The following is a 24,979-nucleotide window of genomic DNA, read 5'->3' on the forward strand; positions in this document are numbered from 1 at the left end:
AGGAGTAAGCAAGACGCCTTTCTCCGGGCAGAAGCCGCCCGCCTCTCCACCCGCACGCAGCGTCTGCCCACTTGCTCCCAGGCATCCGGCTCCAGCTTCCACAACGCCCCGCCTCCTCACTGGCCCTCCACGGCGCCCCACCTCCGTTCCGCCCCTGAAGGTCTCTGCCCCGCCCCCTGCGTGGCGCCGGGGCGCCGTGGTTACCCGCGGTGCATGGTGGGGCCGTCGCCTCGGACAACCTGGCCTCACGGCCGCCGCGAAGTGGTCCTGATCCAGCGTGGTGGCGGCGGCGGCTGCGGCGGCATGCGCCAAGCCTCCGCACTGTCCGCGCCCCTGGCGAGCCCTGACTACTACGAGAGGCTGGGCCGCCTCCAGCATGGGCTGCGGGACAGGTACGGCCTATCCGAGCGGGGTCGGGAAATAGGCCTTCGCCGAAGGTCAGCTGGTGCCCTACTCCCTATTCCTTCCCACCTCCCCGCCCGTGGTTCCGCTGGGCTTAGGTCTGTCCACGACGCCCCCCGACCCCCAAAGCTCCCAGTGGGGCCTGAAGGACACAAAGTTTACCGACTGTATTGGAGATCTCCAGCTGGAAGATACGGCCGCGTCACCGAATTTGCCCGGAAGCGAGTTCTCCTGCTTGTCATTCTCAGTCAAGTCCTGTGAATTTCTCTAGTCCCCATCTACACGTCTCCTCCCCAGTTTTTCTTCAAATTGTCATCCCACCCAGATAGCTGCACTGCAGTAGTGATGAAAGGTCTAAGAACGCGCGCCCTGTGTGTGCGTGCGCGCGCGTATGTAGCATATATCCTATTTACATACAAGAGTATTTAGGGCCAGATTACTAGCGAAAGAATGAATTTCCGGCGAGAGAAGTTCAGCTTCCGCGAGGTTCCTAATACCTTGATTAATAACTTGATTAAGCCATGAAAGATGAGAAGCACTGAAAACAGCTAGATCTAAGAGTATGTAAAAAGAAAAATTTAAAGTAATCTACTATACATAACCACATAAAAGATAAGTTGTTGGAACTATTATTTAGTTGCTAAATTAATTGAAATTAGATATTAATTGACAAGAAAGGAAATAGACTTTTGAAATTCTTGATAAAACATTTAATGAGTCTTAAAAGCTACAAAATCAGTGAAGAGAGCTGTGTGTGTGACAATTTTAAAATGACAATTATATGTAAGGTAAAGGCAGAAATAAGTGGGTTTGAAAGGAATTATAGTCATGCTAGCTTTAATTTTTGTCATGTATCCATAGAACATCCATAATAGGCCTTTGTTCTAACCATATTTCACCTCTTAATCTTTTCTACATCCTATTTTCTTTCTGACATATTTTCTTCATCCATCCCAGTGAACTCCTCACCCCCAACTTTTAAAAAATTGCTTCCTGCAGTTCACTCTCTGCACCCAGTATTGAGCAACCCCATTCCCTAACATGTGACCTCCATGTTCTTAAAGCCGGCTAGATAATGGCCTAAGTGACTCATTTTTTGCCTAGACTGAGAATTCCAGGAGGAGTGGAACCACATCTAGCTGGATCTTTTGCCAGAGTACTTGACATGGAGAAGGGGCTTGATAAATGTTTGTCGAGTGAATAGAAGAAATCTCAAAGTCAACCAGGTAGTGTCCAAGAGTTATGAATGTCTTGTATAGAACCCAGTAGCCACACATTGCCACTAAATAATGACCATTTTCTAGTCAACCAGGGAAAGTGGATGGTATGATATTTCAAAGATGGTATTAAGTATTTGTACATACCTGATAAAGAGACAAGACATTGCTCTGTACATCAGTACACTTAAAGTGCTTTTTGACTCTGTTTTGTTAGAAGAGTAGCTTAGTTACTCCCTGGCCTTAGTTGTTTTTATCTATTAGCCCAAGTTCTAATTTCAAAATGTTATTGCTTCAAATGGCATTCTTTTTGAACTAAGTTGTGAGCTATCATTTTTGCTTCCTGTGTTAGAACACCTGGCAGTTTATAGTCCTTATGGAATAATTGTGTATCATTGCTCACTTTATATTTAACACTTAATGCTTTAACTATTAAGCAAGGTAAGGCTGTTGAAATTATATAAGGAGTTTGAGTCAAATTCTATAGCCTATTCATGGTTCTGCATTTGGAGGTTTGTTTTATTTTGAAGTCAGTAAAAATATGTTGCTGCATATATTCATTATTCAGTTTAAGATTCTATAACTAATGCATAATTAGTAAGTACAGAGGCAAATAACTTTGGGTACAAAAAAACTAAGTAGAAATGTGGAAACTTGGGTTCTAGTCCATGAACAGTTATGTGACCTCGAGCGGGTCATTCAGCTTCTTTGAACCTTGATTCTTCATCAGAAATGAGGGCCTTGACCGACACGTAAAGTAAGGCCACAGATTTTTTTTTTCCTTCTCCTAGAGTAATGAGCCTCAGAGTTGAAAGATGTAGTTTTGCAGAGCAAAATATATATCATTGTTTCTTATTTGAGTGTTTGGATGCCCCCCCCCCTTCTTTTTAACCAATCCTAGTGACGACAAGGACCATTGTCTTCTAAAACTCAAGAGTAATTTCAAAGGCTGGAACCTTCAATAGTCACAGCTGTTTTATCAATCCAGAAATTTCCTGGAAGTGAGAGGAAAAAAAACTTGCCCTTTCTTGGCCCTCTTCGAGGTGGATCGTTGCAGTGTTAGCTGGTGTAATAACTGGGCCTTTCGATTGTAACTGGTCTATTTCTAGCCCAAATTGTCTCAGATGTAATTTTATATCCTGAATTTTCTCCTTTTTGTATATAATATTTTCCGTGCATTGTGGTAAAAGTCAGTCATTGAATATGAAAGAGCCTGGCGAAGTGACTTACTACAGTGTGTTTAGTGCTGCAAGCATGGTGGAACATATAAGTGGAATTGATTCTTACAATTATATAAAAACATTCCTTTAAAAGGCCCATTAGCCAGACCGTTTTTTTCAATGCTAGTATTGATTCAGGGTGAGATATAATAGTTCAAAAATTGACACTGAGATATTAGTTGAGTAAAGCTAAAGATGGTATTGAGACAAAAACATAATAACAAGTGACTTAAAAGGAGAAGAATAAACCATATGGCTTTGCTTTAAGGACTGCCTAGCTGTGTGAAACTTAAAAGGTTTGGAGGTGGGGATGCAAGTGACCGAAATCATGGACTATGGGTATATATCCCAAGACTGGGTGTTTCAAAGATTCTGAAACAGAGATTTAATAAGTAAGAATTGCAAGAGGATCCTCCTAATAAGCTTTTCTCTGGCTTTTTATTGGGATAAACATATTGTTTTAAATCTTAAATTTAAAATATATATGAAAGCTACCATTTAGAGATACTGAAGCATGGATGAGGAAGTTAGGAAATGGGCCTAGGGTGAAGAGTTAATGAGATTAGAATCATTTTGCCCGGAATAAAAGGTCAAGAGGCACATGATTGTGATTTTTCAGTGCATTTGGAGGTTTGTGTTATTTTGAAGTCAGTAAAAATATGAAGTATGACCAGCAGATGTCTATCTACTGAAGATAGAATAGGAACAAGGAAGTTTAACATTCATTATTAAAAAGAACTTGCTGCTTGGGAGCTGATGGATTCCCAGACTGTAGTCCCTTTTTTTTTTTTTTTTTACTGGAAGTTGTAGGTGAATTTTTAAAATTATTTTGAAATAAGTTCAAGTTTACAGAAAACTTCCAAGTATAGGACACCTCTAATATTCTCTTCATTGTGTTTTCTGAACCATTTGAGAACTGCAGCTATAATTCCCCATCATTTCTAAAAACTTTAATGTGTATTTTCAAAAAACAAGGATGCTCTCTTACATTAGGGATCCCCAATCCCTGGGCCACAGACCAGTATAGTCTGTGGACTGTTAGGAACTGAGCTGGCTGCACAGCAGTAGGTGAGCAGCAGGACGAGAGCAAGGCTTCATCTGTATTTGCATCCACTCCCCAGTGCTAGTCACCATCTCAGGTCCACCTCAGATCATTAGGCATTAGATTTTCATAGGAGGACAGGTCCCTGGTGCCCAAAAGATTGGGGACCTCTGTCATATATGATCACCATATAATCCTCCAGACTGGGAATCAACATTGACACACAGACCCTGATCAAATTTCACCAACTGTCTTTTTCTTTTTCTGGTCCAAGATTCCATGTGTGAACCCATGTTGCATGTGGTCGCCATGTCTCTGCAGTCTCTCCCAGTCTGGAGCCCTTCTTCAGTCTTTCCCTATCTTTCATGTTCCTGGCAGTTTTACAAAGTACAACTTTCATTCCAGAGAGTGATCCTCAAATTGGATCCATCTGATGTTTCCTTATGACCAGACTCTGGTCATACTTTCTTAGCAGAAATACCACAGAAATGTGAAGCATGACATCAGGGGCACAGGATCATGGATGCATTTAAGGGTCTTTTTGTCCTCGTAATTTAATGACAAATTGCTCACACTGTTCAGTCATTCATTTTTCATGAACTAAATATCCTATTGATCACTGAACCTTAAGAAGGGGAAAAAGTGACTAATAAAATTTTCCAGCATAGAAGCAATTATATCATATTTCCTTCTCTTCTAAATTCAATCTTATTAATGAGAGAGTAATGATCTGTGAGAAGCTATTAACTTTAAAAATTGTGTTTCTATAATTTTTCCCTTTAATTTTTTCCCCTTCCTTAACATAGTCATATCCCAACAAAGGAATAGATCGTATTCCCAAAGTAAAGATTTGGTGTTTGGATTTTGTACCCCATTTTCCCATTAAAAGAATTTTGGTTAAATAGTGGGTTTCCATTCCAGATTATGGTAGACTGAGAAATTTACTTAACCTATTTGTAGCTAACAGAGTAACATTGGGGCTTTTTTTTTTTTAAAGGAAAAAATATCTGAAGGAAAACTAATAATTAAGAACGCACAAATGGAATGTGGGCTTAGCCCCTTTCCCTCGGGACACTAACCTGAGCTCACCTGTTGGAATCCTTGTCTTTGATTTACAGTAATTTTTTTTTTAAGCATTTTGCTCTCAGACATATGATTTCTTTGGCCTTTAGTTATTTTTAACTTAGGCTAGCAATGTGACTAAAGTTGGATATGATTAAAGCTGGTATTTTGATGGTGGTCAAGCAGAGCCCTCTGTGGTTAAACCTCCCAAGGGCTCTTTTGAGGACTGGGATGGCTTTCCATTCAGCAGTTTTATCCCTCAAACCCTTGAATTGGCTACTGCTGCCTCCTCAACGACCCAGTTTCCCCCATCTCTTCTCCAGGCTGTGTGTGCAGGGTAATCTATCTCCTAGCTTACTTCCGGCACTCACCTAAACATCATAGACTCTTTACTGGTAGTAGCCCCAGGGAATAGCAATGACAAATAGTGATAAATCATGGCAATGTTACAAAGTTATAAAAGAAATTCCCCCAAATTTGAAGTGATAGTATTAGGGGAACTTGTCTTCATTAAATATGAACGAGGCCAGGTCTACTTTTCAGAGACCTCTTCCTAACTCAGCCATTTGGCTCTGCCCAGGCTCGTTTTGTTGGGAGCTGAGCACGCCACCAGTCTTCAGTCCAAAGTGGATTTGTAGAAGCATCATGTCCAGTCCTGGTAGAGCCCCCACTGCTCAAGTGTCACCATTTTTGGCCATGTTATATTTTACATATTTATGTTATTTATTGTCAGTTTTCCTGGTAGAAAGTGAGATACTTGAGGACAGGAGGTCCTGGTTGCCTTGTTCCATGTTAGTCTCCAGGCCTAGAACAGTGTCTAACTCATCATGGTACTCAAGAAGTACTTGCTGAATGAATGAACAGGTTTGCAGCCTTTTCTTACTGCTTATTTATTTATTTTGAGAATCTTGTTCTTTTTCCTTCATATTGGTATCCTCTTTGCTTTTAGACAGCTCTAGTGACTGCCAAGTGTCTTAAGTTTCAAGCGCAGCTGACATTTTCTGCTTCTTTGGGAGACCAGAGAAGCATTTTCACAAAGCTGTGATTTCAAAGGAGATCGTATTCTAAATCCAACTGCTCATTACTTTCTAATGTAATTATTCATAAAATATTTTCTTTCTGTACTACAGTGAAAAGAAGAGATTGGACCTGGAAAAGAAACTTTATGAATATAATCAGTCTGATATATGCAGGTAAGATATGACAGTGGTAACAGTTTTAAAAACAATTTGCATATGTAAATCTGTAAAAATTTAACCCAAATACATATTGTAAATACCAAAAGTTGCATTCTCTTATTTCTAATGTGTAATGTGTAATAGTTTCAAGCAAACATTTCAATTTAATATAACTATCAAATATAAGAATAAATTTGGTTAAAATTAGCATAAGATAAAAATTAATTATTTGGTATTGGTTATTTCAGGAATCTATTTTGCTTAAATATCTTAAGAATAAGATACATTATAGACTTTGTTATCTTTAGGTCATAATTTCAACACATAAGCCTGTGTAGTGATTAAGGCATAAATACTATAGTTGACCTTTCAACAAACTGTTATAGGCAGGGTTATATGGTATCTCATTTGTTTAGGGATATATGACTATGTTAAAATTATGAACAGTAGATAATATACATGTTATCCTTTTTAGGTTACTTACTGTAACATTAAAAGCAAAATTCTAATGTTTTTAGTTCTATTTTATGGAAACTGAGCTTGATCCTTAAGCCAAATGTATTGTGTTAGTGTTGTTATTATTTATATGAAAAATTTCTGACTACGATAGTACTAAGTTTGTGATTTACCCATGAGTGAAAAATGAAAACACCTTATTCAGAAGCCAAGAGTACTTTAAAACCAAATTACTCATCAGGTCCATTTATTTACTTATCTTCAAAGTTATTTTTTGGGTTTAAGATTTAGTGTACTTCCAAAGGTACCAGTCAGGGAGGAAAGCCATATATCTCTAGTAGCTCTAGAAGAGACAAGCAGAGACAGTGAGGTGATGGAAGAATTGCAGTGTTATGGATCCTATGGCTTCAGAAGTGGACCCAAGTCTTTGAGGATTCATGGCAGTTGCCATTTTTCTAACACACAGCTAACAGGGCAGAAGACAGAACATGGACTTTTCCTTCAACCTAGTCTTGGACAACTTTCTGGCATAATGGTGGTGAGAGAGGAATGAGAACAGTTTTCTAAGTTCGTTCTCCTCTTTCAGCCTCTTATTGTTTCCTGTTAGGTAGAGGGTATGATTTGCTAAAACATATGCTTTCTTTGACTGCCTGTAGGATAAAATCCAAACTGGCTAACATGGCTGCCTCTAGGTTGCTGCTGCTATGGCTGGCAGAAGAAAAACTGGGCCAGGAGATTGTGAGGAAAGCATGAAAAGTATCCAGACATGCTTTTATCTGTTTCTGTTTAATTTTCATCATTACCATATTTTGCCAGCCTCCCCCTAAAATTTTACTTGGACTGAAACTTCAGTTCCTGAAGCATGACAAGATCTTTTGTAGCATAGTGTAAGCAGGTAGGTTATGTTGCCAAGTGTCTCAATTCAATCCAAGCCCCATCAGCTCTTAGCCATGTGACCTTGGGACAATCACTTCAGCGTTCTGTATCTCCATTTCTTCACCTGTAAAATGGACACAATGATAATTATGAGAATTTAATAGAGTCTTAAAGCAGTGTCTGACTCAGTAAGAGTCAATAATTTATTATTTTTGTCAATACCACTGTTATTCTTATCACCTTTCAGTTTTCCAACATGCTACTTCCTCTGCCTGAATGTTTTCCCCTTAACTTTCACTCTTGCTTTTCCCAGTTCAGGATTAATTCTTACCAAACCTTCATGTCTCAGCTGAAAAATAATTTCTGCTGGGAAGTGTTGCTTGTCCTCTTCAGCTAGGTCAGGTTGCCCAGTCTGTCAGAGTCCCTCGCAGTTTCCCTTATAACATTCATCACACTGTATTGTACTTATCTCATTTTTTTGTTTTCTCTGTTGACTCTAGCTAAATGATTTCTTACTTGGAACATTGAATATTTGAATGATTGCATGGATGAGTGGATGACTTACTTATGTGGTCAGCTTTGAAAGTTAATGTAGGGGCAGGAATGAAACTAGACTTTGGATGGAGAGGCCATGGTTACTATTGTATGCACTCCACATGGACACTGGCTGCCACCAGCAGCTTCACCAAGTACCTGCATGCGAAAGACAGTACGTTAGGTTCCACCTCATTGCTGTTGCTTATGTTGAAATTGGCAGATATGGGCAGCCATAAAACCAGTCTTAAGTTTTTTGTTCATAAGTAAAAATTGATACTCTTGAATTATACACATGAAACTTACTGGATTTCATTAACCAAAGCCTCCATAATAATAATAATAATAATAATAATAATAATAATAATAATAATAAAATGGGACAGCCAACTAAGATCCAAGCACAGAATTATTAGTATGATAAAGAAATTTTTGAAAATTATTGGCTTAGGAATAGAGGTTTAAGGTCTGTTGGAGATTAATTTTTAACAGCTCCAGCATCTTTGCAAATCTGTTTTTAAGGGTGGACATTTTTGTGGTTTTCAACTTATTTTTGCTCGATAAAAGACCATTGAATATGTTATTGAACAACAATGGAAATGCTACATACCAGGTACTGTTTTATAACTTATATACTTGTGAAGAAGAAAGAGCTAGAATTAACAGTGTTGATTCTGTAAGGAGAGTAGGATGCATGCGCATCTTGAGCCACCCAGTGTATCTTTTGAAATTATACTCTGGGTGGGTCTTTAAAGGTTCTTCCATAATTTGAATAGAGTTAGAATCTATACATTATTATAAAATATTTTAATAATATAGTGTTGCAATTTCTAACAAAATTTTTAAATTATATATAAATTAGAGCTTTTTTATTTTAAATTTCAAATTTTCTTAATGTTTATGGATTTGGGGTTTATAGTTTGATTTTGTTTCTGTAAGAGCAGGTTACTGCTCATTTAAAAGAATGCTAATGGCTATTTATCTGAACATGGCCACATAGACACTGCTCTTGGAATCACATTTAATTTTGAGAAAGAAATCCATATAAATCTTTACTGTGTGATTGTTATAATGTGGTCTTGTATACATTTCTCAGGAGAGTTATGCCTAGCTGTGATACCTCAGTGATGTTGCATTAATTTCTTCTCTCTAAAAATGCATATGGATTCTATTCTTTAGATTTCAGTGTTTGGGTAAAATATCTTAGTATACATTGTCTTACTAATAATTTTGTTAAAGAAAATTCTCCTTAGATTGTTAAAGTTGCAACTCCATTGTTTAAAAATCTGCTTTTATTTTTCTAGAGTTAAGCTGAAGTATGTAAAACTAAAGAAATACCTAAAGGAAATATGTGAATCAGAAAAGAAGGCTCATGCTCGAAATCAAGAATATTTAAAGCAGTTTGAGCATGTCCAAGCTCATGTTGGACACTTTACCACAAATGCAGAGAAGCTTAAAGAACGGAAGGTGACATCTCATTTTTCACTATGGGTTTTTTTTTGGGTCTATTTTTGCTTAAATTAGAAATAATGAACAGTATGTTTCAGATCAGTGGAGTCACATGTTCAGTTGTTCATCTATGAGATTGTCAGTTTTCTTTATGAATTACCACGTGGCCAAATTTTGGTCAGAGAACTTGAAATTGCCTTTTCTCAGATTCTTACTTTAGTTGAGGAATTAATAAAATATTTATACTTTATTATGCTACATTAATTGTTAACTTAAAATGGGCATGTCACTAGCCACTGCCTGGCACATGGTAGTTTTTGGCCTCATGGATGAATTTGAACAGCATTAGAGTTCCCTCTAGAGACTGCTTCCTTTCATTGGTTCTTTTTCTGTGATCTGGAGTCCTCTGTTCTGATCAGGCAGCATGTTGAGGGAAGACTGAGGTCGATAGAACTGGCCCCGAGGAGTTCACCTTTATGCTCCTCATCCATGTGCCTCAGAGCAACTGCTCTTAGCAACCCTCTCTGATTTTGGCACCCCATTCCTTAAGGTGTTTGGCAACCTTCTGCTCTACAAATTATTCCAAGCATAGAGGGCTAGGCCTTTTTTCTTACCATTTGTGCTAGTCAGGGTTTATTGCTCAAATTAAACCAACTGAATACTGGTTCCAGGAGAAGTGGCTTTAGTACTTTTCTTTATTTTTCCTCTAACAGTTTTCTCCTCATGCTTTTATTGTAAATATTTTAAGTACACAGAAAAATTAAAAGGATTATTCTAACAAACATTCATGCTATGTTCTGAATGTTTATATTCCTCTCCCCATCCCCCCCCCCCCGCCCCAAATTCATCTTTTGAAATCCTAACACCCCAAAATAATGATATTAGTAGGTAGGGCCTTTGAGAGGTACTTGAGTCATGAGGGTGGAACTCATGAGTGGGATTAGTGCCTTATAAAAGAGGCTCCCCAGAGCCCCTTAGCCCCTTCCAATATATGAGGACACAGTGAGAAGCCCATAGCTCTGAACCAGAAAGAGGGCCCTCACCAGAAGGCGACCGTGCTGGTACCTTGATCTTGGACTTCCCAGCTTCCAGAACTGTGGGCAATACTTTTCTGTTTGCAAGTCACCAGTCAGGGGTATTCTGTTATAGTAGTCCACATGGACTATGACAGCTCACATACTCTTTACCTAGATACAGTAGTTGTAAATATTTTGCCATATTTACTTCACTCATGTGTGTGTGTGTGTGTGTGTGTGTGTGTGTGTGTGTATTTTTGAAGTATGCTGCAGATACCATGGCACTTCTCCCCTAAATACTCGGGTGTGGATATCTTAAGAACAAGGACAGTTTCCTACATAATCATAATACCATTATCACATCTAAGAAAATTAATAATGATTCTATAATATCACTTAATATCCAGCTGATAATTAAATGTTCCCAGTTACCCACAAAAATCTCTTTAATTTTTCAGACTAGGAGCCAACAATACATTTGGTTAGTGTGTCTTTTTTGGTCTCTTAATTTAGTCTCCCATCACTTGTGTGTGTGTGTGTGTGTGTGTGTGTGTGACACTGGCTTTTTGAAGAAGGCAGACTTGTAGAATGACTCACATACTGAATTTAACGGGTTATTTCTTTGAGGTATCTTTTAACTTGTACATGTTGTTGAGTTGGCTCCAACTCCTGTTGAGTCATATCTACAGTGTCCTGTCCTCAGCTGCTACGCTCAGCTACTGTAGATTCAATCCATCTCATATTTGCTGTTCTTCTTTTCTGCTGTCTTCTGTTTTTCCCAGCATTATTGTCTTTACAAAAGAATCATAGCTTCTCATGATGTAACTTAATTTGTATAGCATCCCCTATATTTTCTGGAAACTGGAAATTTAGTCTAGACCAGCACTGTACAATAGAACTCTATAGTCACGGAAATGTTCTCTGTCTATACTGATACTGTTCAATACAGTAGCCGCTAGCCATACATGACTATTGAGTACTTAAAATGTGACACTTAGGCTGAACTGTTTATTCAGCCTCTTTATCCACATGACAAGTGGCAATGCAGTCACAACACTTTATTTTCAAAACTATATGACAGATCGATATCCTTAAAAAGGCCCTGAAAATTATTATAGGCCCTTAAATAAAGTAGTATAATTCATAAAATCAGTTGAAAGGCTTTTTTAAAATAGCTTTTAATACATTAAAATATAAAAAGGTGGCCCAGTCTTACAAAGAAGGAGAAATTCATTTTCTGGAATCTTACTGATTAGAAGTTCATTTACATTAACTATATACTATTCAACAGGAAATACCCCTGGCATGTTGGGGTGTGTGGGTGATACACTATGAACATGCTCAATCATGGGAAGAGAAGATGAAGGTTGTGGCACATCTTTCATCATTAAATTTCATTAATTGAACAGATGTAAATTGTTTTTTTGTAGAGTAAGGAAGTGAATAGAAAGGTCCTCCTTAGTTTAGTTGGGCAGCATCAAGGCCAGTACTGTGAAGCAAAGTAGTAACAGAGGAAGTTACCTGATGGGTTAATTCAATACTCTTGAGTTTATTAAAACAGATTTACCCTAGGGGAGTTGAGGGATGCTGGAATTATCCTTAGAGAGGCCCTGGACCAGCATGCTACTGAGGCATGGGTAGTTTGACCCCTGAAGCAGCAAATCTGACTGTAAGGAATCTAGACCACAGGGCAAGAAAAGAACAGGGACCTGAGTCTGCACCAGAGATAAAGAATGTAGTGCAAGCCCTGATGTATGGTGGAAACAGGAGAAACACATGTTTGGAGAAATAGATGCAAATGGGGAAACGTACTCTGTTGTTTCATCAGACATTTTTAGCTGGGAAAATCTTGAGAAGATTCATCTATACAGTGTTTTCCAAATTTAAACTTTTAAACATAGTAGAACCCTTTTTTTAAGTACAGATAAAAGAGGAAGTGGAACTAGTGGCCTTATGGCCCCTGCAGAGCATGATTGAAAACCTCTGCTTTCCAGCATTCAGGGGATAGACTTGATGGATAACAACCAAGTATTATATGTGTAAATAAAAGGCAAAGAAAGAGAGCAGAGTAGTTTTTGGTGTAAATCTGTGGTCATAGGTAAAGCAGAGTTATATTTTATATCAATTATGAATTTACCGTAACTTTTTAAATTTTGAATACATTGTATAATTTTTACTTGAATAATTCATATAGAACAGTACCTATAGTTTAGTTAATTTTTCAGATGCATTGAGGACAATCTAAATTGGACTCTTAAAGATACTTTCCTTAATGTTCTTTATGAAGCCCTAATGCAAACAGCACTTTCGCCTCAGCAAAATGAATTGAATACTTTCATGTTTTCATGAGAAACTACTCTGTCTTTGAAGGCATGGCTCTAAAATGATCCCATGATGAGGAAATCGGGTGCAATGTCTGTAGCATTCTAACTGATCTCAAAGAGCAGAAAAAAACATTTGTAGCCACAAGAACAAAGAATTTTTGCTTAACTTCTAATTACTTAATAAACCTCTGTTTATTTTATAATCCACCCCATCTATCCTTTTTAAAAGATACTTTCCCTTGGAATCTGGAAAGTATGCCTGTTGAAAGTTCTTCAGGTTAAGAATTAAATATCTTCGAGTTCAAAGGGGTAGATATAGAACAGAGAGATGTAAATTGAAATTTTTTAATTTCCCATTTCTTTATCTTTTTTTGGTTTATTTTATTGTTTGTTCTGGTCTTATAAAACTTTAATTAGGTATCTATTTAGATCATTACTGCCATCTATCATGTTAATAACATTCTGATACAGAAAACAAAAATCCCTGCTTAACTGTTATTTAAAAAGGGTAACATATAATACCTTTAAAGATATTTTGAGGGAAACAAATCAATTTTGGTTATTATTATCTGTTCATTTTTTTTGTGTGTGTCAAAACAAAGCCCATGTCTTTTGTATGTTCAGACAGAGAATTAAGGAAGAAGTTTTTGATTTGATTATCTCATAGGTATGTTTCTAATTGTAGAGCATCACTGCCTAATTTAGAAAATATTCTGATACTTATCTGTAATGGACCACATTCAGTGACATTTTTAGACATTAATTACTAACATACTGAATCAAAGTGCTTTTCATGCCTTGCTTTTAAGAAAAAGTCATTTTGTGATGGAATCACTTTAATCAATTATAGTGTGATAATGATGCAGGCATCTTTATGTAGTCATTAGTGCCAGAGCAAACTTGATTCCTATGGTGCTGATCATTAATGTATACAGTATATATCTATTCATAGAAAATGAAATTCATTTTAAGTTGATGATCTAGAAAATGATTAACTCTATTGCCATTACTAGCAGGACCCTGATATTATATAGATAAGTAAATCAATTGATTTATTTTTCTTTGTTTAGGACAAAACTTTTCAGAGAAAACACTGTCTACTGTGTAACTTTCATAATAAAGTAACTAGGGTTTCATGACAGCTTAGTATATCAAGGTTTTATGCTTTAAATTGATGAAAGACTACGTAAAAATCCATCAAATCTTATTTTGTTTACAAATATATAACACTTTATAGAATTCATGTTTTCATATGTGCTGTTTGTGAAATTGTCTAAGATAAGTTGAATTTCTCAGCAATATCAGTTTTACTTTCTATTTCACTGTTTCTTTTATGCTGCAAAGACCGAAAAATATAGAGAAGTGCTAGTTGTAATAATGTCCACCACAAAATCAAACTTTGTTTATATTTAGATTGAATATGAGACACAAATGAAGAAGATGCAGCTATGCTCAAAAGATAGCCTGGGAGTAGAAGGTAAACTGAAAGATGAAGACAGAAGAAAGGTAATAAATTAAAATTATAAACTTCTCATTAACAGGATTTCTGGAGTGTTCATCTTTTTAAGATATTGTTTTTTTAATCTTACTACATGATATTTTTTATTAAACCTGTGATTATTTAAAGGCTTTTACTTATTGAGTATTGCTTTAATGTCTAATTCAATTAAATTTGCTGCAAGGCAGTTACTGTGGGTGTAAAAGAGACAGATTCCAAAGAAAACCTCAGGGTTGTTTGTAGGTGAAATTGTTTTTCTAAATAATGCTTTGTTGCTGCCTTTTCTTTGTTCCAGAAATATTTTTAATGAAAAGTAAACAAAATGTGTTATCTTGCTTCTTTCTATATATAATTTTGTACATTTTAACCTTTTCACTTTCTATTTTCAGATAAAGTAGAAAGAAAGGATTGCATATCTAAGCAACAGACAAAAAGACTGGCAAGGAATACTTAAGTAAATTCTTCTATGTATCTGCCATAATGCAGGCTTCTAATCCTCCCACCTATCTCCATATAAATGATTCTGTTCAAGACCATAGATGTTTTCTTCACTAAAAGCAGTAAAGCTCTTTTAGATGAAATGTCTAAAAACATCTTGTAATAACTTGGAGCATGCTGGCAAGAGTAGTCACTTGTGACTATGTGTGAAACCCCCTCAGCCAGTCGATATTGTAATAAGCAAAAATGGTAGCATCACTCCATTATTCAGAAAAGCCAACAGCGTGCTTGTTCCTTAGGCTGCAGCATTCATTAAGAAAAGCTTACTGGGCTGAAAGCTGGAAACAGATGATAACGGGATATGATTTTCATATTTAATGCTTTCCTTGGAAGAGTATGTGTGCTACAGATTGATAGAAGAATCAACTGCTACTTTACTAAAAGACTTTCAGGTTTGCCCTATAGCTACCGATGGAATCATTCAGCCAAGAAATTAACTTTTTCTCCTTTTACCTGCTTTATATATCTGCTAAGCAGGCTGCCTGGCTGCCAGCAAATGTTATTATTCAGTTAACTGTTTGGTATTTAAGACTCTTATCAGAAAAGAAACAGAGGCCACACTATTTTGTTTTTATAGTAGGAGGAAGGTTTGGTTTTTCTTTTTTTCGTGCATTAGCAGGCATTAATCTGAGTTTATAGGAAGTTTTAGTTTTCCTTCCAAAAGGTTAAAAAGTTAAAACATCTAGAGTTCAGAGCATTCTTTAAACTGTAAGATTCAAAACATCAAACCCCAGCAAACTTGACCTATATAAAAATACTTTTCATGATAAATTATTTCTGTGCCATCACATGTATGCCAAATATAGTGTGATGTGTTTGACATTTGGTCATGAAATAATTGATATGTTTTTAATCTGTAAATTGGTTTGTTCTTTCTCTGCTGTTCCTGTTAGACACATTCTTAGTACAGCAGTGTCAGTGGTACTTAAGTACAATGGGAAACTTTTTTTTTCTATTTGCACTATTGATTCCTTACCTTACATATAATTATGTAGTTTCCTTTTACGTCATAAATAAAATTAGGGCAAGAGACATACCACTGATAGTTTCTTAAAATGTTATATACAATAATTAGAAGTTTCCCCTTTATACTGAAAAGTGTCATCTCCTTAAAAGCTTTGAGTGTTGCCTATATATAAGAATCAATTAGGTAACATTTTGAGAAATTCACATCTTGCCTTTTTCAATTTCCCATTGATGTTCTGTCAGTTAAAATGTAAATACATTTTAGCAAAATCATAAATTAGTTAATTCATATTAACTAATACTAAGTCTAGAAAAATTTCTTGTCATGTGAGTTATGTTTTACTTTTAGTGGAAATCTATGCTCCTCTTCTTTAGGAGTGGTATGAATTAGTCTCTGTGCCCAAAGTCATTTGTCTCCAGGCACTGGCCTGAAGCACAGTACAGTCTCACTGGTTGAAGTCAATAAATAGTTGTTGAGCAGCTGTTCTGTTTAAGAAGCCACAGTAGGCGCCTACTATGAATGCCACCATGCTTGCCCTTGAGGTGCTTCTCACAAAATGCTGTTCATTCTAAGGCATGGGGTAGTATATGACATGTGCCAGTTACAAGGGGCAGGGATGAGCTACATGGAGAAGAAGGTGTGCCTCCTTTGAAATGAGTAATCCACGGCTTGTTGGAGGAGGTGGCATTTGCGCTGGCATGAAGGATGGATACGATGTCAATCAGTGGCGATGTAGATATTCCAGGGATAGGAGATGTTGTGAGTAAAGTAGAAGTAAAAAGCCCGGTGGATAGTTGTCCAGTCTGGCTAAAGTCTAATGTTCTTGTAGGGAAGTGGTAGATAACGAGCTGGGAAAGATAGATCATGGAATCATATGAATGTGTGGGATGCAAGGGGAAATGAAGGCTTGTAAACTGAGCAGCTACATTGCAGGTGTGCAGCTATAGGAAGATGAGGCTGGCAGTGCTGCACAGGATGAGCTGGAGGAACTCATAGAGCTGAGGAAACCAGGGTCAGTTCAGACAGGAGGAATTTACCAAGGGCCTGAATTGGGGGTGGCCATTGGAGTGGAAAACACTAACGAAGGGGAGAAAACCTATCAAATTAATGATAACTTGGAATTATAAAAAGATATCTTAAACCAGTGGTTGTGCAACTTTCAACCATAAGCAGTAATTTGGATGCTCTATTAAGAAAAATCATGAAGTAGGAATTGTCTAGTTTTTTAATGTAAAACTCTAGCTCAATTTTGTAACAACACATCCCGTGTTTTCATGCATCCAGTGGCTGCTCTTCAGAGTCATGTGTTCTCTTAAAAGAATTAATAATTAGTCTGTTTATCCACTAAGCTTATTTCCAGTATTAGTTTACTTAGTAAATTTTTTTTTGTTTGTTAATAGATAGCAAAAAGACAATGTTCAGGCCCCCATTTGACTCCTCACAAATTTTACTATAATTTAATAATCTTTCCCCTTTATAATACATTGTCATTTTTTAAAATTCTCAGGTAGTCTAATTCTGTTGGTATCTAGACATGTTCTTCTAGTTGCTCAGTTTTTTTGTATCAGCAGCAGCTACATCAAAACATGTATGCAACAGAGATGGAAATGGTATTTATTCATGAGAGTATAAATTTTGGAGTGAGGGCTGTGAAATTTCTTTCAATTATTATACTGTGAAATGTATTCTACTAAAAGCAGAAGTGAACTGATACTTCACAGGAAAATTATAGTCTACCAAGGTTGGAGAATGTGGAGGACTAGGGAATTTCATCACAGGGCTAAATGCTGGTTGGGGAGTCCCACTTCCACTGTTGTAAACCTTTCTGTGAGGGTGATATGGAGAATGGTCGTGCAGGTTGTTACTTCCATTTCTAATAATAATAGTAACAATGGGTAATGATCATTGCACACTTGTTCTGTGTCAGGTGTTGCATTAATCTCTTTATATGCATTAATACATTTAATACTCTCATCAATCCTGAAAGTAGAACTATTGTTATCATTTTATAGAAGTCTCAGAGAGGTTGGTTAATTTGCCCAAGACTACACAGCTAGGCAGAGCCAAAATTTAAACCCAGACCATGTGGCTTTAGCATCCATGTTATTAGCCATCTTGCTACATTGACTTCCAAAGTCATGTGGGTGAAATGCTCTTCAAAAGTTTGGAGAAATTCTGGTCAAATAAAAACAGTCTAGCCACACCATGTGAAATATTTCAGTTATTCACTTAGATGCTGCATTTTTACCTAAACTTGGGAGAGAATGAAATGGTCTCCCTTGATGCTAAAATATTCCAGCTGAATCAGGTGAGCCTTGGAAAGCAGAGAATCTGTCTCTAAACTGTACATGTTTTCAATAAAAGGATCTTCTGTTTGAGTTGGCTGTGTTGGACATAAAAGCTCAACTGAAAAGAACTTCAAAGAAGATAAATGTGCACCTAGTGTGCAGTGGCTTCAGCTATAGGTTTGAGCTGTGTTAGAAAAAGGTGGTGGAGCTCTGACTCAGAGCAACTCACTGTAGGAGAGGCACTAGACAAAAAAGAAAGCACCCAAGTGTTACATGGTGGGAAGGATTCCATTCCTAAGAGGATGAACTGTGGCTCCCAGGAGCTGAGCAGTAGTCATAAGACAGGTTCATGTCCAAGAGGTGAAGCAAACAATGGTGTTGAAGGGACATGTGATTAAAATAAACATCTCAATAAGGGGAAATAAGTCAAAAGACTATCCTAAACTGCCCATATTTAAAGAGAAAATGACTTAGGTTGGAATCCCCCAGAAGTAAATCCTGAGACAATGATTTGAATGTAACTAGTTTATTTGGGAAGTGGTTCCAGGAAGCCAGATAGAGGAGAAAGGGAAGTGACATAGCCATTAAAGAGTATGACTAAGTTGCCACTGTGAGCAGCCAGAGTTCAGTCTAGTTGGTGAACCTCAGAAGACTATGTAGAACATGCCTCAGAGTTATCACACCTAGGGGTAGGGAAAGGAGGCGTTTATCCTTTACCTCCCATCTGCCACTGACTGAGTGTTGCACCTGGCTCCACTTTTGGATGCTGTACTGAGGTAAAGAGGCACAGGTGGTTGCAAGAAGACATTGTAGGCATAGGCTGAGATGGTGAGGGCCCCAGGGATTTCAGCCTGGCCCTGTCACACCTGCTACAAGAAAGAACAGTAGGGGAGGGGAGAAGGGGTTAGGTTATTACTTAAAGTTATCTATATAAGCCCCAATTTCTCATCCTTACTGGCCCACAGTGCTTCCTTTATCAACAATCTCCTTTAATCAATTATAAACAGTGAAAGAATCTCCTCAAATTGGAGCTCTGAGCAGTTGCCTAAGTTTCTAATACTGAGCTTTCTGTACCTTCATGGGATTGGTGACCACTCAGCTCTGCCATCCTCAAAGTTGTGATTTCATTTGACCTAGAATGATGACAAGTCAAAAGGTAGCCTCTTTGAGCTCACCTGGACCTTTTTGTATCTTAATAGCCTTTTTATTTGTATGTGTTTCTGTTTAGAAAACAATGAAACATTAAACTGAATCACACAAATAGTTTTTCAGGTCCTGGCCCTAAAACTAGATCTGTAGACCTTTTTTTCAGAAGAGGGTAGAAAATGCTCTTTTTTTCCGGGCTCACTGGACTATGAGCTTCCACAGGACAAGGTCTAGGCTCCTTTCCCTACTCTACCTGATAAGTGATAGTAGCCTGCCTACCTGCAAAGAGAAAGAGGAGTGAGCTGTTCTTTGAGTCTGGTGTGCATCCCATCCACCCCGTACTTCCTTTTAGGGGTGCCTTCCAAGTGGGTAGTGGGGAATGTGGCTCAGATTTACAGCTAATAACTTGCATTGATCTTACTGTGTTTTGTGTTCTATTGTAAGGGCTTTGTATATGTGCATATATAAATATACACATAAGCACACACACATGCTCATTGGAACAACCTTACAAAGTAAAGACTTTTTTCTACTCATGTTACATATTAGGAAATGGAGGTCCAAAGAAGTAAAGTAATTTGTCCCCAAGGCATACAATTGGTTAGCAGCAGAGCTAGTACTCAGATCCCAGTAGACTGGTCCAGTGCCTTTATTAAAAAATATATCAGCTCACTTCTCAGCTATTGGAAGAAAGGTTTCACTTAGGGAAATGGTGGGATGATGTCTTTCTTTAAGGGATTTAGCCTCTCATAATCAAGAATGAAAATAACAATATTTTTAAAACAACTATTTATGGAGACATTTGACTACACAACTATCATTCCTTTGCTCTCCTCTGTGGTAGAATTATGGAACAAATGTGTTATGTGCCAAAAGCTCTTACAAGTGAGGGAATTGCATTCATATATATATAGGTGCACATTGCATAGTATAGTTATAAGGAAGAGAAAGTGAACAGAAAGGAGAAAAGGAAAAATAAGTTGGTTTAGCAATAGGAAGATAAATTTTGTGGGGAATGCTGTTTTATTTTTTTTTCATCTTTTAATAGTACAAGGGATTACAGAAGGCTCCACAGGAGAGTAAATATTGATTTCTTGTTCTTCAGATTTTCTAAACTTTGTATACTTATATTCTATGAAATACTGTATTATTAGAAAAAGACAGCCTTTTTCATGCAGTCTGAAAAAAATGTGTGCCTAGAACTTTTTTGGAAAGGGATCTGTCAACAACTATCACAGTTAAATATACATATATGTTGGTCTCCGCAATCCCACTTTTGGTAATTTGTCTTCTAGAAATAGCTCTAGTTACTTTAATAATGTTAACGCAGTAAAAAACAATTAAATGTGTGAGGAAGGAATGGGCAGGTGGTTTATGCATTTTAAGAAAGAACCTGCCTATAAATGAGCTTGCTCCTTTAATTCTGGCAGAGTGAGTATGAGGTGTTTCTGTCAATACGAAAACCTCTCAGAATTAGAAAATGGAGTTGGTGTTCTGTCTCTCTGATGTAGTTATACAAATTTCTTTTGTGAACAGAGTACTCTAATAAGAGATACAGTTAATCCCGAGTCACCCCATATGGGGATTACGAAGCATATAGAGGGCATATTAAGTTGTATTATGAAAGAAAGGGCTCTTGTCTTGATACTCTGTGACACCTGGCAAGCTTCTGATCTTTTTTTGAAAACCATGACTTAACTTTATATTGTTTTGATCAAGGCAGTGGCTTAGGCCTACGGGTGTTGGGGAAAAGGTTGGTGCTGGGTTACGTGTGTTTATTTTTTGAAAATCACCTACTATACATTAGGAATGCTGAATTTCTTTTGAAGCTTCCATCTGCTTTTCTCCTACTCTTTCATTTACGCTACATGGACTTAATTTTATTTATCAGTCACAAGTTCCGTTTAGATTCTATTTTGGTACGTCTGAGTTTATACTGGTTGAATTTAGTAGAAATTAGACATAGACTTCAGATTTATTATTAGAGATTTTTATGTTTGTTTTTCCCAAAAAGATGTGGTTCAATAAACAATCTGAATTTAACTCATTCAGTTTTGAGTATTGTAGCATAAGGGAGTGGGGCACTGGAACCCTCATATCTGATTTTGAATACCGTGACTAGAAGCACATTATTCAGCCTTGCTAAATCTTGTAAGGTTGAGGGTAATAATAATGGTTGTTTTGAAGATTAAAGAACTTAATGAATATAAATCTGCTTGACACTCAGTAATTGCTTGACACCTGTTCACTGATCATGTTGCTACTCTCACCACCATCACTGTCATCACTATCTTTGTTCTCCACTAGGGTAACTATAGTTTGGTACTGGTGGCCTTTAACCACCTTTCTAGGATAGTCAAGAGGCCTGCTTTGAATATAGAGAGGCTACCTATGAGTTAAATTGGAGATAAAGCCACTTGGTGGTAACAACTCGTAATAGATTGACTTTATAGTGATATACCCTTCAAAATAACTTATAGAGCATAACCTTTGAAGCTTGAATTTAACAGATCCATTTAAAAATTTAGATAGTTTTATCAACTATTGGATTTAATGGCCGGAAGCATCTCTTTGTGGCCTCAATTGTGAAAATGTGGTTACATCTATAATCTCTCACAGTGGCAAAATGAAAGAAGAGTTAAAAATCATACTGACATGTTGTCTTAGAAAACTTGGGCTGCCATAACAAAATACCACAGACTGGGTGGCTTAACAGAAATTTATTTTTTCACAGTTCAGGAGGCTAGACAGTCCAAGATTAGGATTGGTTTCTGATGAGACCTCTCCCCTTGGGTTGCAGTTGGCCACCCTCCCTCTAAGTCCTCATGTGACCTCTTCTCTGTGCATGGAGGGAAGTGGATTGCTGATGTCTCTTTCTTTCCTAAGGACACCAGTATTATTGGATTGAGACTCTACCATTATCACCTCATTTAACCTTAATTACCTACTTAAGGGCCCAGTCTCAGGATACAATAACTTTGGGGGTTAAGGCTTCAACATAAGAATTGAGTGGGGAGGCACAATTCAGTTTATAACACATGATAAAGTAAAATAATTTCTTCAGGATTGTTGTCTATAAATTTTTATTAAGGGATTTTTTGAAATCTCAGTGTGACTTAAGGACTTGCGTACATATAAACTAATAGCAATAATTGTACTGTGTGAAAAGATAGAAATTTGATCTGACAGCTCCATTTCCATTTGTATTCACCTTGATACTTCTCAATTTCCTTGTCTGTGAATAAAAAATAATATATTAAGAAAAAATAAAGATTTCCTCAGTATTTTACAAAACATGAGGTATAACCTAAACATATTTTTCCAAAGTACAATAAAGGTCAAGATCCACCTGCTTTATAAACTGTAGTTAGTAATTATTAACTAAGACATCGTTACATTAATTCTAAAAATCTGTTCACTAATAAGTGTTTTCAGTGATATTCATTTGCTTTGCTGTCACTTTCCCCAACTCCTATTTTTTTCGATTTCTTTAGGGAAAAAAAAAGGTTACCAGTATCTCCTATCCCCTACCCCTCACCTTTGGCAACCTCGAATCTATTCTTTGTATCTATGACTTTGGGTTTTTATTTTTGTTTTTGTTTTGTAGATTCCACATATAAGAGAGATCATATGGTGTTTGTCTTTCTGTGTTTGACTTATTTAGCATAATGCCTTCCAGGTTTGTCCATGTCCCAAATGGCAAGAGTTCTAATATGGAGGAAGGGAAATAATCAATTCTAGCCCCTTCTAGCCTTCTCCAAAAATAATGTTTTCAAAAAGTCAGATGTCTTTTCTGAACTCTCGGTTTTATTCCATTGATCTATCTGTCTAGCCTTATGCCAGTATAATCTAGAGTTACTCTAATTTTGTAGTAAGTTTTGAAATTGGAAAATGTGAGTCCTCTAGCTTTGCTCTTCTTTTGGGATATTGTTTTGGCTATTCTTGGTTCCTTGTGTTTCCATAAGAATTTTAGTATCAGCTTGCCAATTTCTACAAAAATGAGAGCTGAGATTTTGATAGAGATTGCATTAAATATATAGATCGATTTAGGAGTATCGTCATCTTAATATGAAGTTTTATGTTCTTTGAACACAGAACATCTTTCTATTTTCTTAGGTCTTTAATTTCTTTTATCAATATTTTGTAGTTTTCAGTGTACAAGTGTTACACTTCTTTGTTAATTTATTCTTGTATATTTTACTCTTATAAACAGAATTGTTATTCTAATTTCACTTTCAGATTGTTATTGCTAATGTATAGAAATACATTATTTGTATTTGTATACTGATCTTACATTTTACAACCTTGCTGAACTTGTTTATTAGTTCTAATTGTCTCTTGTGGAATCCTTAGGTTTTTCTTTATACAAAGTCATGTCATCTGCAAATGGAAAGTTTTACTTCTTCCTTTACAATCTAGATACCTTTTGTTTCTTTTTCTTGCCTTACGGTCTTAGCTAGAATCTGCAGTACAGTGTTAAATACAAGTAGTAAGAGTAGGAATTCTTGTGTTAATTTTGATCTTAGGGAGAAAGCTTTCAATCTTTATTGTCGACTGTGATGTTAGCTTTGGGTTTTTCATAGATGCACTTTATCAGGTTGAGGGAGTTCCCTTCCATTTCTAGATTGTTGAGGTTTTGTTTTTTTTAAATTATGAATTCTTTGGGTTTTGTCTAATACTTTTTCTGTGTCTATGGAAATAATCATTTGGGGATCTTTATGACATATTACATTACTTGATTTTTCATATCTTAAACCAACTTTACATTGCTGGCATAAATTCTACTTGGTCCTGGTGTATAATCTCTTTTCTATGTTGCTGAATTTGTTTTGCTAGTATTTTGTTTAGAATTTTTACACTGATTTGCGCTCATGCGAGAATACAAAAAAAATTTTTTTACATCTATATTCATAAATAATATTCTTTAGTTCTCTTTTCTTGTGATATCTTTGTCTAATTTTGGAGTCAGAAACTGGCCTTACAGAATGAGATGAGAAATATTTCTTCCTCACCTATTTTTGGAAGAGTTTCTGAAGGATTGGTGTTAATTGTTTAAATATCTAGTAGAATTCACCATTGAAGCCTTCTAGTCTTGGACTTTTCTTTGTGGGAAGCTATTTTTTAATTATTAATTCAATTATTAACATGTCATAGATCTAGTCTTATTTTCTGTTTCTTCTTGAGTCATTTTTGGTAGTGTGTGTTTGTGTAAGAGTTTGTCCAATTTACATAGGTTATCTAATTTGTTGGTATACAATTATTCAGAGTATTCCTTTATAATCTTTTTATCTATATAAGATTGGTAACAAAGTACCACTTTCACTTCTAATTTTAGTAATTTAATGTCTTTTCTCTTTTTTTATTGGTCAGTCTAGCTAAAGATATGTCAATTTGTTGATCTTTTCAAAGAACCAACTTTTGGTTTTGTTGATTGTGTTGCTTTTCTGTTATCTTATTCATTTATTTCTGCTCTAATCTTTATATTATAGTAAGCCTTTTATCCATAGGTTTCACATCCAAGGATTCAACTAACTGTGGATTGAAAACAGTATTTTCAGTTCACGGTTGGGAGTCTGCAGATGTGAGGGGCCAACTGTATGTATTGTTCTACACCACCAAGCATATGCAGATTTTAGTTTCATCAGTGGGTCCTGGAACCAATCCCCAGGATTGTACCAACTTCCTTCTGCATGCTATGAATTTAATTTCCTCTTCTTTTTCAAATTTCTTAGCATGGAAGGTTAGGTTATTGATTTGAGTTCTTTGTTTTTTTAATATGGGCTTTTATAGCTATGACATTCCCTCT

The 24,979-nt window shown here is 36.5% G+C and overlaps 1 protein-coding gene across 6 annotated transcripts in view; it reads left to right on the forward strand.

The window, feature by feature from the left end:
- Positions 1–202: 202 nt before the first annotated feature.
- KIZ (kizuna centrosomal protein) overlaps positions 203–24,979 on the forward strand; it is a 105,065-nt gene continuing 80,288 nt past the window's right edge. For 3 of the 6 annotated variants that reach the window (XM_016126362.2, XM_016126364.2, XM_016126365.2), the window contains exons 1-4: positions 203–392; positions 6,074–6,136; positions 9,292–9,454; positions 14,190–14,282. In XM_016126362.2, the coding sequence (XP_015981848.2) occupies positions 214–392; positions 6,074–6,136; positions 9,292–9,454; positions 14,190–14,282 (498 nt within the window). In that variant the 5' untranslated portion in view covers positions 203–213. Of the gene's footprint in view, positions 393–1,506; positions 1,629–6,073; positions 6,137–7,233; positions 7,473–9,291; positions 9,455–14,189; positions 14,283–24,979 lie in introns of all 6 variants that reach the window. The other 3 variants (XM_036229727.1, XM_036229726.1, XM_016126363.2) reach the window with 3 other exon arrangements.

Source organism: Rousettus aegyptiacus, unplaced genomic scaffold, assembly GCF_014176215.1.
Source record: "Rousettus aegyptiacus isolate mRouAeg1 unplaced genomic scaffold, mRouAeg1.p scaffold_m13_p_12, whole genome shotgun sequence".
NCBI classification, from domain to species: domain Eukaryota; kingdom Metazoa; phylum Chordata; class Mammalia; order Chiroptera; family Pteropodidae; genus Rousettus; species Rousettus aegyptiacus.